We start from the raw sequence: 13,647 nt of genomic DNA on the forward strand, positions 1-13,647 counted from the left end.
GAAGTTGTGATGTTGAAAGGAAAATGTGTCTGACCCTTGGTTGATTCCTGGAGCCTAGGGATAAGGAACGTGGTTTTGACCCTGTCTCTTCCTCCTAGCTTTCTGCAAAGGAAAAAGTCAAGTGTAAGTCTGAAGGGTGCCAAAAGTCTGGCTGGCCAGCTGGGCCTGCGATCAACTTTGTTGTGAAGTACAGCACAGCTGTATGGTACTGTCTCTTAGTGTGTCTGTCTCAGCCTTCATTGCTTAGTCCCTGTTAACATCACCAAGTTTGTTTAGATTAAAGCTCAACATCCCTTCTTTAATTTGATATGTTAATAGCTTTTTTTCTTTCCAGACTCTTGAAAAAAATGAAACTTTCTGTCCAAAATAGCTTTAATAGATTTGACTACTTAATTTCTTAGTTTAATAATATTTTTGTTCATCTTTGAGCTAATACCTTTGCAATACGTTTTTAAAAGTTTAAAAGTTACTAGATACTGTTTACTAGGAATGCTTGAGATTCAGGTGTCCCATTAATTTAGGAGTAACTTCATGCTCCTAAGAACTATCTTTTGAAGTTACTTTTTTTCCCAGCTATGAGTTTCTCAGCAAACTGCTGTCTTTTCAGTTTGTCATACACGGGCACTAATCTAAAAGTTAACATTGAGTAGTACTTGGCAACTATATTAGTTTGTGATTGGTTGTTGTTATGTAACTTACCTTTTGTGGTCAGTACAGTATCCAAACATCATTTGACATCCTGCAGTCTAGTCCTGTTTGGGTTATTTGAAACAGCTGAGCATTTATATATTCACTGCCCGGAAAGGATAATTTTAACTTCTGCACATATTTTTTTATTACCGCTTTTGTTACTCTTTATAGAAGGTTAAAATGAAATAGATAATGAGAATGCATTGGTAATTGCTTTAAATTGGAGACCACTCATTGTCGGAAATGTTTCAACAGTAAACTGCGCATTCATTTTGGCACAGTTTCAAAATTACTGTGATTTGGGACAGAATTCAGAATTTTTCTGAGTATGTTTTGTTGCTGTAACCAGGCAAAGGCTTGACTGATCACATGAGGTGCAGGGACCTTTAATTCAGGCTAAATCAGCATGGCTGTTGATGGGACTGGCTCTTCAGAATGAATCCTGCCTGCCTTCAGGTGTTTCTGTAGTATCTGTCTGTTTTATTGTAGTCTCAGAAATATTGTTGTACTAGCAGAAAGTAACTTTAGAAAAATGTGATGTTTTTTTCTTCCTGTGAAGCAAGATCTGAAGTAGAACCTCAGCTTTGTATAAATCCAAGGGTTTGTCAGAAGTGATTTCTATGCTTTTGAAATGTCAGTCAGTGGAAAATATTAAAGGCAGGAGTAATTACTATAGATGATTTGTAACAGATTGGATTTTAGATTTTCCACAGCCAGTCAAATACTGACTGAGCCGGTGGAAACCTGCCTTCAGAGGCAAGGAGGGCACATTTGAAGTTTCAACACTTTCCCTACAGGAAGAATAAAAATGTTACTTGTTCTGTTTTTATCTTACACATTGAATTCTGAGAAGGCATTATTTCTGAAGATACAGAAATTGAAGAACTGGTAGTCAGCTAGTGCACCTGTTGGGGAAAGTAGTCTTGAAGATCCCATGCAAGACTGGTAGAAGCAAAGAGTTTTTGTCTCACATCCCTACTTTTAACACATTGTGTGGCTGACACAGGCATTTTACCGGAGAGGACTCTGTTGGCTTTCCTCCAAAGTGTGAGCATTAATTAAAGCACTTGGGGACTCATAGAACACTCTTCATAATGATAGGCAATTGCTTTAAATCATTTATAACGCAAATGATTTACAACAGCCTCGGATTTTTGATAAGCCTTGGCACTAATTGGTGAATGTTTGCTCACTTTTTTCTCTGTTCTCAGGCTAATAATCTAAGGAAGCTGATTTCTAGCAAAGCTGCAGAGGAAGAGATATAGGTGCTTTGATATGTGCCCTGATACTTTATTGATACCTTTAGCTATCAATACCTCCTCAATATCAATAGCTCCTCAATACCTACCTCTTTGGAGGCAGGCGACTAAATAAAACTTGGGTCTAATGTGTTGCAACTAGATTATTTCTCCTGTATCTTTCACAGCAGATTGAGAGGGAAGGAGCTGGACGTACTGGGGAGGCTAGTGACCAATTATTTGGGGATTACATGACTTTAGGGTATTGCTGTTGAGATGAATGCTCATTTCCTTACAATTTATTAATACCCTGGGGTAATGTAAAAGCTGGGTTGTGTTGCAGGCTTCATTGTAGTAGTGCTTGTAGTTGGCATCCTGCTGGATTCAGCATTGTAAAGAGATGAGTGCATGACTCTGGAGTTTTCAAGACTCTGAAAAGTTAGAAACAAAACAGAAAGTAGATTTTTGCTAACCATTCTAGCCAGCAGTTCTGATGTCTGAGCTGTGAGGTGTTTTCTGCTAGTGCTTTGGGAGCTAAGTCTGAGAAGAGGGTCAGCTGACACTTGTAGCTGGAGTACCATTCTCCTCTCCAAATTCTGACATACCAGAGAACAAGAGGGGATAAGAGGACTTGAATTTCAGTATATGTAACCAGGAAGTAACTTGGAAGCGAACATGCAGTGTGATGAAGCTGTCACTGGCAATTCCCGATTTCTTAACCTTGAACAATATTTCTGATTACAATTGCCTTACTTTTAAAGCAAACTTAAGATGACTGGCACACATCATTGTAGCCTGAAAGGCCCAGTACATCTTGTGGCCTCAGTTTTTTCCCATCCTTGTCATTACTAGATAATATGAAGGCTGCAAAGAATTTGTCCCAAAGAAAGAAAAGTATTTCGTGTTATACAGCTGGCAGCTTACTGACCATTCTGCTAAGACAGCACTGTATACCTTCCTTCAAAGCCTGAGCCTCAAATTTAGAGAATTTAACATTTGTGGTCAAGATATATGAAATGCTCTTCAAACTGTAATACCTCTTTTTTCAGAGAACACCATGTGTTATTCATTGCCTCTTACATGTATAGGTTGATTAATAGTAGTCTTTTTGTTTGGGCCTCTCTGGACTTGTTAAAGATCACGATACTGTTGTTTTCTATTTGTGCCTGTGAAGTCCCTTGGTTACCAGATGTAGACTGGGATTTGAAAGCTTGCCCAGATTACACTGATTTCTTTTAACATGGATACATTCTGAAAACAAAGCATTTCACTGTGGTAATAGAGCTGTCATTGTTCTCTTGCAAAGTGCAGTTGGTGGGTTTATTAATGCATTTTTTTAATGTTAAAACCTGTACAAGTTACACAAGTGCTTTATAGAGGTGCTTTGGCACACAGCACTGAGTTACTCAGGTTCTGTACATCGAGAGTAACACTGCAAACTAATGGTAAGAGTATGATCACTTCATAGATGTCAAGTACTATAGTGAGGATGCTTTTTAAGGGGAGTGTAGGATAGTTACTGCTCTTTGCATAGAAGAGGGCTATTAAGAGTTCATGTTTTCTGATAAATAAGTAATAGAAGGAAAAGTTTGCTTTTTTTCTATGCAGTAGTTTGTTGTTGGTCCATCATGCTCTTCTTTCTGCCTCTGCCTGAACCCAAATCCCCTCACAGCCTGACAGAAATGTCCGCTTACGCAGCTAGCCCTGCTTCAGTTTGTACTACATCCTTCTCCAGTGTTCGGCTGCGACATCAGAAGTCGATGTCCATGTCAGCCTCTGTGCACACGAAGATGATGTTGCCTCCAATAGACAATGGCGCAGATAACTTCAGGCCTATGTAAGAACCTGAAATCGTTGTCAAACTAACTTATACCCACTGCTTCTTAACTTTGTGCTGTGGAATTTTAGTCCTAGATTGTTCTAGTTTATATTGCCCACAAGATGTGTGTTTCTTCATTTTTTTTTAGTCTTGTTTACATTTGTTTTGTGGTGTGTCAGGCTGTCGGTGACATAATCCTGCAATAATGAACCTTAATTTTTTCCTAGTGTTAGGAGTATTGGACATTCCCTATTGTCAGAGTTTGTGGGAGACTTTAACCGTGTATCCTGAAGGACTTTGCTACTTGGAGCAGTTCACTTGTAGAGAATTTTGTGTAGGATACTTTCAAAATTAGCAAGATTTTAAAAGATGTATATATAGAATGTGGAGGGAGAGACACTAAAGTTACTTACTGCTTCTCTTTCCTGGGAGGAAACTTGGCTTGTCTGTTCCTTTATGAGTCTTCTCAGTGAAACAAACTGTATGCCTAGTATATCTGATCTTTTCCAAGACACTTTTTTTCTGACTTTGTAGGTTTCTGTTTCGGCAGCCTTTTAATCCTAACTTCTTACAAGTTTTGATTCCATACAGTGCTGTAATAACGTTGATATTTCCAACCCTGGCCTATATCAAAGTGTCTGCTTATGCTTTACTGTAGAACGTAGTGTTTTGTGTTTCCTGCAGAACTGTAGTGCTTCTTGTGAAGAATTTCTAGCATTGTTTTGTTTTCTGCTCTAGCACTATTCCCGATCAAAGAACTCCTGTTGCTTCAACTCACAGCATTAGCAGCGCAACCACACCTGACCGTATTCGTTTCCCCAGAGGAACAGCTAGTCGGAGCACTTTCCACGGACAGCTCAGAGAGAGACGTACTGCTACCTACAACGGACCGCCAGCCTCCCCCAGTCTGTCCCATGAAGCAACACCACTCTCACAGACTCGAACCAGGGGATCCACTAATCTGTTTAGTAAACTAACTTCAAAACTCACAAGAAGGTTAGTCTCATAAAATGGTAATGCAACTTTTCCTTTTATTAGGTAGTAGAAGTACCTAGTGGCTCATTGCTTAGGTGGTTTTGTCTGTATTCTCTGATTAATGGCTTAACAGTTTCTGCAACTTAAAATGCACTAGCTTATTATTTTTTGTAGTTCTTTTTGGTTACAGAAGCCATGTTTTTAGCAGTTGAATCAAACAGGATAAAAAGTGGGGATGTTTGGTCTGTGCTGTTCCTTCTGTGCTCTTCATCCTCATGTCTGAGATAAAAATGCTGCAGAGCTGAAACATTTTGGCTCAGTTCAAAAGTGGCTCACTCTGCATGGTCTGCCAGTAGGCAGCATAAACTAAGATCCCAGTCTTGATATTTATTGTAGTGTTAGAAGCTCACTTTGTGTTTTCCAGTCACTTAGCTATTGGCATTTCCAGAATAATCCTACTGGCAACACATGAATAGAAATATCACAGGTGAAAGGGTAGGGACAGGAGACAAAAGTTTCTTTTGGCAGTAGCGCTAGCGTAGGTCACTGTAGATAATGCAGGCCTGTGGTTTCAGTCTAGGCAGGAGTCTGGTGAAACCTTACTCCTATTTTGACCTTTAGTTCATGTGCAGATTCTGATTTTGGAGTGAAGGTGTGTTGGTCTAGCCAAAGCCTAGCTTAAGCAGGTTTTGTTCCTACACTAACAGGCTTTTTTTTCTAATTGGACTTCTCATTTCAAACCCATGTATGATTTAAATTAGTTCCTACAAACTCTAAAATGGAAGACCAACTATTCTCCTATATTTAAAACCTGTTGGTTCACATACCACATACTTCAGACCACTATGATATCCACAACTTGTGTTTGCAGAAGTGAGGGTTTGTTTATCTTTGCCTTAAGATAATCTCCATGCTTTTGTACTCTCCTCATCATGTGAAATTTTTTTTGGAGTATATGATTCTGATCTTGGCCTGGGTGCTTTTGTGTTAGTCTTGTATCGCATCAGCACGAAGCTGTTTCCTTCCTGTCTGTTCTGCGACTATACATGCTTCCCTCTCAGCATTCCTGTTCATAGTCTCCCATTCCTACAAAATAATGACAACCCAGACTTCAGTTTTTCATAACTGGCTGATTTCAATTTAGCGAGTGAATTTCTGTAAAAATGTAGGAGTTGTTTCTGTGAAAAACAAAATCATGACAGCTTAGCCTTTGGGTAAAGGTTTTACCCTGCTGAGTTCTCTGCCAGCTAACACTTCCTTGGGAAACACTGTGCTGTATGAAATTCCCCCTTTCCTCCACCCTCCCCCAATTCTTTTTCAGTTGAGAGAGAGATAACAGATTAATTTGGATTTTTTTTTATGATTTAAGTAATCTGCTTTTTGTCAAGTGAAGTCTTAATCAGACACATCCTTTTGGCACATATTTCTTTCTGTACTTTTGTTTGTAATAGCCTTACTTAATTTTCCATCTGACGTGCCAAATGTGGACGCTCAAAATGTCAGTATACAAGCTTTTCACTTGGTTCTTTAGGCAGCATTCAAACTTCTATCATTACTTCCAAGTCTCAACTTTCACAGTGCAGTGTGGTTTTCCCAAAGCTTTTCCCCACTTCTTTTGACAATAGTTGCATCTGTAATTGATTAAATAGCGTGCAGTTGTAACACAATAGCACTGTTACAGATTGTCATGGTTTAAGCCCAGCCAGTAACTCAGCACCACACAGCCGCTTGCTCACCCCTTCCTCACCCCTCCCCAACTGAAAGAATGTAAACCCCAAGGGTTGAGATAAGAGCAGTCCAGTAACTAAAAGTACAATATAGTGATACTAGAAAGAATACCAACAATAACAATAACAGGAAACAACAGAAAAATAAAGCTCAGAAAACAGAAGTGATGCACAATACAATTGCTCACCACCTGCCAACCAGTGCCCAACCCAACCAGCAATCTGGGTCTTCTGGGTAACTCTCCCCAGTTTATATACTGGGCACAATGTGCTGTGCTATGGAATACTCCTTTGGCTAGTTTGGGTCAGGTGTCCTGAGAGACAGAAAAGTTCTTGATCAGGGTAAGCCTACTTAGCACAAGTAAAACACTGGTGTTGTTATCAGCATTGTTCTCAGACTAAAGCCAAAACACAGCACTGCACCAACTATAGGAAGAAAATTAACTTCGTCCCAGCCAACACCAGGACACAGAAGTTTGCACTTGGCGGACTTCTTACAGTTGGGGCTGTGTTGCAAGAGGTGCTGTACAAGCTACTAAGAAGGTGGATGGTGCCGTCAGAAGACATGGTTTTGTTTCTTCTCTTTAAGGGTTTTGGGTTTTTTAGGTTTTTTTAATCTGTTATTCTAGCATTCTCTATGGATAATCTGAATCCTCATTATGAACTACTTATGTTCTGGTGTAGGCAATTGTTACAGCTTCTGCCACTGAATTAACTAAATATTGAAGGCAGTCCTTGGCACAACGTGGCTGACCTGATGTTATGAAGGAAAGAAGAAACCTAACTCTGGACATACTCAAGATCTAATTATAGTAGAATTACAGATTTTTGTTTTCTATTTGAAGTACACGAAGAAAATCCAAACCTATTTTGATGTGGCCTTGCAGATTATGAGTTTTAGTGTTTTAACACCAGTACATATCTTAATTCATAATAACTACTGGTGTCATATTTCTCAGGAAAACTAAGTTTGGAAGTAGCAGTGCTAAGGGTTTGACTCTTCATGCCCTGAATCATCTGCCTAATCTCAGAATGCATTGAAGTGTAATTTCCATTGTGCGTTTTAAATGAGATTTTTTTTTTTTTGCATGTTTCGCTCTAAATGGCTTTTTCAATTTATTTTGTACAAAACTTTTTGTTAATTATTATTTTGGCTTAATTTCTTTTAGAAACATGTCATTCAGGTTTATCAAAAGGTAGGATTTTTTTATATTTTTAAAAAAGTGGCTCCTGCAATTAACAACAGATTTGGCTTTCTAGCCTTGGTTTTCTGAAAACTAAACTTCCTGCTGAGAACTAAATTCTTTCTTGAGAGGAAAGCATAGAATAAATCTATTAACTCCTGATGATACTTAAGAATCTGTGGCACCTGTATAACAAGATGCTAAGCATGCCTTGTGAATTCTTCTTTCTTTGATAGAGTTGGTAGTACCAAAGTAATTCTGTTCTCTGTACTAATACACTTAGCATGCTTATGTTTGAAGAATGAGGTGTTTGATAACAATGATGAAAGTATAAACAAAACATAAGGTTACAAGCAAATAAAGGTAAGTGATGCTGAATTTACATTACATTCTCTTTGGTTTATGATATTTTATAAAAAAGAATCAGTTTAAGTGTTGTCTGCGGTTGATACAATAGAAAGCAAGCAGCATGGTTGTGAATGAAGACGCAATGGCTGTGTATTTATTTTAAAATGGGATGCATTTGCTGAAGTTAATTGCAGCGGATGTGCAAAGAGAGCACTTTGGTTATGAAAAAGTATAACATCTATGCAAGTTTATTACAAAATGTCAGAGTTCAGAAGTCTGGTTCACGTTTCAAGCCCAAATGATTGAATTTAGTTTTACAGTTTGGGAATTAATCAGGTTGCTATTTATCTTGTTAATCCATTGCAACTCATGAAAGGTGGTTATACAATTTTGATCCACAGGTACATTTTCCAGTAGGATTTTGTAATACTTTGTTTAGTTGTATCATATCTTGGAGATTCCTAAAGGGTGGGACTTTAAATTTTCAACCACTGATAAAAAATAGGAAGATCAGGTAAAACAATAAATATCTGTTTTAACTTTCAGAATGCAAGGTTATGCATGTGAATGTAACTTTAAGTTCATCAGACCATTTCAAGTAAATACTTAGATTAGGGAGACCTGAGATGTAGATTGCTGTCTGAATTTGGGTTTATTGTGTACAGTCCGAGTCTAAAGGTACCCTACCCAATTAAGTGAGTAAATTCTATGCCCTGGTAATAATAATCAGAGCTCTTCCAGACATGACTGTGTTTAGAACTGATATTGGTTGGGTTGGCTGGGGTTGTCACAGCTGCCTTGAGAAAAGGAATATACACTATGTCTTAGTTAAGGAAAGAACCCATCCAGCACAACATACAGATGAAACTGAGCAGCAGCATTAGTTTTAATCTGTTGTGCATTATATGGGCTGTGGAGTGCATATCACTGGTAGGAGGCACCTTCTGTTTCTCTTAGTCATGTTGCTTTTAAAACAAAGGACTGTGATGTGTGCAACCTCCACAACTGGGTGCATGTAAGTTTGTTACACTGCTGCTCTGAAGAAAGATGGAAAATGCTAATATGTGTACAGTTTTAAACTAGAAGGTTACTGTTCAAATTTGAGACTTAAAAAAGGTGATTTTAAATTCGTTTTTTAAAAATTTTCCTTTGACTTGAGGCCAGGAATCTGATTATTGTGGAAATATCTGCTACAGCTTCTATGAATATGTCTTTTGAATAAGAGATTTGCAAAGTCTTGCACCACCTACACAGGACCAGGCTATGCTTTTTTAATTCTTAAATTTAAAATTCTTAAATTTAAAATTCAATTAAGTATCCGTGGTGTCCCAACCTGATCTGTATATATACAAAATGAAACTGAAGTGCTAGAGGTCTTGGCAATTTCTTCTTGCTTTATATGTTATGAATTTTACCTAAGCTCACTAAGTCTTTGATAGTGAAGGAACTGCTGTAACCCAGTAGCACATATACATATAGTACTGCAATGTCATTCTAGGGAGCTAACCAAAAGTAGGTATCTGTCACTCATTCTTAAATTGTGAGTTCTAATATTGTACTTGGTACATAGAGGTATAAAAATATATATATCTCATGTACCATGTACTGGCCTTGCCAGTCTGCATATTGTGGAAGTCTACCTTTTTTTTCCTGACAGCAAAAATCACTTAATGTTCTGGATTTTCTTGCAGCATCTTTTCTCCAGTTCCATAAATTGATCTTATTTTACTGTCTTGCACTTTTTGCTGGTCTTCCATATCTTTTTAGACCGTTTTCTTTGCATTTATTTGGATTTTTAATAGAGTATACAAAGATGTAAAGAACAGAAAACACAACATAACCCAGGACAGATGCATGGAAACATTTCTTATTTTTCAAAACCTTTCAAAAACCGTAAAGGAGGTAGTATATAGGCATGAAAAATGAGACGTAACTTCCATCTATATTTGTTCCATTCTGAATACCAATGAGTGTCTGGTAGGAAAGTAATGAAAGTAATTTGTATAAAAATACAAGCAAAAGCAGAAAATTCAGAGCATGAACTAGCAATTTGACATTTCTGCAAAAGTGAAGATTGTATCAGCAGTGGGGGGGCTCAGGCCTGCATCTGATTTGCAGACCCCCCAAAACAGTGCTGGGAATTATAGTAAGTAACTGTTCCTGAACACCAGTGCTGGGCAGGTGTTTGTAGTAGAGCTGGACATAACCATGTCTGTCATGAAGAAAAGGAACATCTAGAGAGACTGGCACAACTCTCATAAGCTTGGCATGATGGCTTGTATTTGAGGGTGCATGTCACCATGCGCAGTTCCCTCTGCGAAATGAATGGAACACCGGTGCGTGAAAGAAAGTAAGGACTTTCTGAGAAGCTCCCATGAAGGTGTTTGTTATTTCAAAGTGGCAGGTATTTTGCAAATAATTACTTTCTTTGATTTAGAGTACAGTGGTTTAGAAATTGAATAATTTGGCTTAATTTCAGCCTGAAATGTGTCTTAAGAACATCATTAGGGATTTTTCCTCCTGGACTTTTCTGGACAGATTCCAGTAACAATATGACTGTTAGTTGCTGGGGAGATTGGTTATTGGTTTTAAACAAAAATACAAACAAAATGAAACAAACCAACCCCAAGAATCCATAAGAGCTTGCAGCTGTTGACAAAGCCGATGTTTCCTACCTTGTAGGAATATAGGAGGCTCTTTAAAGTTCAAGTACTCTCAGTTTTTCAATTGAGCAGTGTCTACAGACTTGTTGCTTGCTTTGCCAGCGAATGAGCCTTTCCCAGATCATCTGAAAGGTGTGGATTTGTTCAGTTGGTACATGTGATTATCTCTCCCATCCCACCTACCCCCCTTCTTGGTCCTACAGAGTTGTCATAAAGGATGAACACATAGACTGTATATGCAGACCTTAAAAATCCTTCTCTACCTTCTCGTGTATCTACCACAGATCCATAGCACAAGATCTCATGAAAATAGCTACCATTAAAAACTCACTTTGAAGCAGTAGAATTAGTTGAGGACTTGCCTGTTGTTTCCTTCTTGTTATCTTCCTTATCCTTTTAGCATGACAGCTGTTCATTAGTCAATGGCAAACGTTTCCTAGCAAAGACCCTTCTGTGCCATGTGCTGAGCAGCACTTCATAGAGCAGGGTTCTGATCGGATGCTGTTGTGACAAGCACCTCATAGCAGAGTGACTTAGCGCTTTCTTAATTAGAATTCTGTTGCAATAGCAGTGTAAATTTTGAACGAGGAGCAGGCTCCACAGCCTAAACAGCAGGTGCTGCCACCATGCTCTTCACAGGGCTAGCACACGTCTCTTCCCTTGTGACAGGGACTGCATGAATTCCATTTACAAGCCTGTTGCTTCACTGCAACCCTCAAAAGGAAGGAAAGGAGGAAATTAAACTTTTTAACACCCCACACGCACTGATATAAATACCACTGTGCCTCAAAAAAATCAACTCTTACACTGCTATCCCTAGACACCTGTCAGCCAAACTGCTGTAATAATTTGCATTATTAAGTGAAGCCATGGACTAGCCTAGAGTAGTTTGATAAGAGCCTTATAAAGGCAGCTTTCCTCTGAGCAGAATTGGTGCCAAGATGTCACACTGTGGTACTGCAATAATGGGAAGGTAGAGGAAGATCATTTTGCCCGTAATTCTGCTTGATCCTGGGTTTTTAAAAAATAGTAGTTATCAGCAGTGTAGCTTTAAGCAATGCAAGAAGACAAAAGGCTTAAGCTTACTCTTAGATGTGGAAGACTGGAAGATGCGTCAGCATGGGAATAGATAGGATGGAGTTACAACAGCTTGACAAATCTTGGCTTTACCTCTAAACTTTTGTTAAAATGTGTATGCATATTACTCTTTTGTGTCAAGGTATTTGGTATTGTTTAAACACTAATACTTTAGACCTGATGCATGTGCAAACACAAACACAGGGCGACTAGATTTGTCTCTAAATAGGGTAGTTATTTCTCTTGTAGGGAGGTACTTACTAAATAATACAGTAACTTCAGAATGCTGTGTAACTTTAGTCTCATGTTTTCTGCTTTTAGAAGTTCAACTTTATTCGTGTGAGTTCTACAATATTAATATATATATAAATACACTGTAAAAATTAGTTACGGTCTTTTTAAACTATAGTTTATAGACTTCCATTTGGTTTGACAGTATGTTAGATTCTGAATTTGGTCTAACTGACAAAGTTCTTTACATCTTCGTTGCTTTGTATTTTAACACACCTTTAGTATGATTGCAGTATCTTTTAGCAACTACTCAGATATTGTATATTGTAGTGTAAGATTTGTCTTCTCTTTCCCACTTCCTTTTGCTTCTGCATTCTTTTCAATGAGGCTCCCGACTGAATATGAGAGGAACGGGAGATTTGAGGGCTCAAGGTGAGGGTAAATTTTTTGTTTAAAATGTTACTTAGATGAGTTTGAACCTTTCTCCCTTTGGTTATGTGGCGTAGCAGCTTCAGGCAGCAGCTTTTGTTTCGTGTAAGGCTTTGAAACTAAACAAACATTTCTGTCTGCACAACTGTTGAAGCACTGACTTCGTCCTAAACTTTCATCTTCCTGTTGCCTTTTCCCTTGTGTGGTTTGGATTTTTGCATTTTAGTCGTTGTAATTTGCTGTTGTCTTGTAGCTGTGTGGGTAAGTGGTCTCTAGTGAGGCTGCAAATGTGCGGTATAACCACTGAAGGGTGATATTTCTCACCTCCAAAATCACAGACAGTATTCTTCATGTTACATTTTACTTCCAAAATCTGTATATCAAAAAATACAAGAAATGATCAAACTCGTGCAGGTTCTGCCAACTGTTTTCAAGTAGAAAAAGCTTTCAGAAATAAAATGAGCATTGAATAGAAGTTGGTTCTTCCCCAGCACCCTTACAGCCTTTTTTAATTTAAAGTTAAAACAAAGTACTCCCTAATTTGCTTGCTGAATTTCATAACATCTGGCAAATCATGTAGCTGGGTTTGACAACATAATCCTGGGACTCTTGCAGTTAGTGGAAACCTTTTTAATAGAATGTTAAACTAGGAAATAGGCTATATTTGAGAAATATATTTATTCAGTTTTGACCTCGCTGTCACTTTTTATTTAACTTTTTCATAATTGCCTGCTTAATGGTGGTAGAAGAAGAGCATTGTGTAACCAGAAATTCATGGTCAACTATTTTAAAGAGCAGCTTGTCTTAATATTGTAACTTTGAAGCTCAACATGAGACCTGAACTGCATGGTTTGGGATCAGTCAGGTATCTTCAGAAAATATTTAAGCGTAATAGTCAATATATTTAATTCTCTCTTTTTCCCCTGGGTGTCCAAACGTGGTTCCTTATTCTTTAGCTGCGTGGCCCCTGGTCCTGCTGTGCTTCCTCCTGCTTGCAGCTGGCGACTGCGGGACCCCATCGGCCTTCCCTGTGCTTGGCCTGTACCCTGTTGCACAGGAAGAGGTGCAGAGGAACACCCAGGATCTTCCTGCAGAGGCTTATTCCCATTGCTTATGATAGGGCACTTGCCATGGGCTGGCACTCCCACAATTTGGGCTGAGCACCTTTTTGCCACAAGTCGCCAATATTTGAATGTTCCAGAAACTTCTAACACAGAGCTGGTGTTCCAGCTGCCCGCACGGCCTGAGAATAGGAGTTTGAGCAGA

General features: G+C 38.5%; 1 protein-coding gene across 16 annotated transcripts in view; it reads left to right on the plus strand.

The window, feature by feature from the left end:
- MARK3 (microtubule affinity regulating kinase 3) overlaps positions 1-13,647 on the plus strand; it is a 63,817-nt gene that overhangs the window by 48,891 nt on the left and 1,279 nt on the right. For 4 of the 16 annotated variants that reach the window (XM_057397127.1, XM_057397131.1, XM_057397129.1 and 1 more), the window contains 4 exons: positions 3,601-3,765; positions 4,486-4,743; positions 7,619-7,645; positions 12,340-12,384. In XM_057397127.1, coding sequence (XP_057253110.1) covers positions 3,601-3,765; positions 4,486-4,743; positions 7,619-7,645; positions 12,340-12,384 — 495 coding nt within the window. The remainder of the gene's footprint in view (positions 1-3,600; positions 3,766-4,485; positions 4,744-7,618; positions 7,646-12,339; positions 12,385-13,647) is intronic. The other 12 variants (XM_057397141.1, XM_057397138.1, XM_057397134.1 and 9 more) reach the window with 11 other exon arrangements.

This window comes from Pezoporus wallicus, unplaced genomic scaffold (genome assembly GCF_028554395.1).
Source record: "Pezoporus wallicus isolate ANWC-B61680 ecotype Strahan unplaced genomic scaffold, APGP_CSIRO_Pwel_v1 contig_7068, whole genome shotgun sequence".
In the NCBI taxonomy this organism is placed as follows: Eukaryota; Metazoa; Chordata; class Aves; order Psittaciformes; family Psittacidae; genus Pezoporus; species Pezoporus wallicus.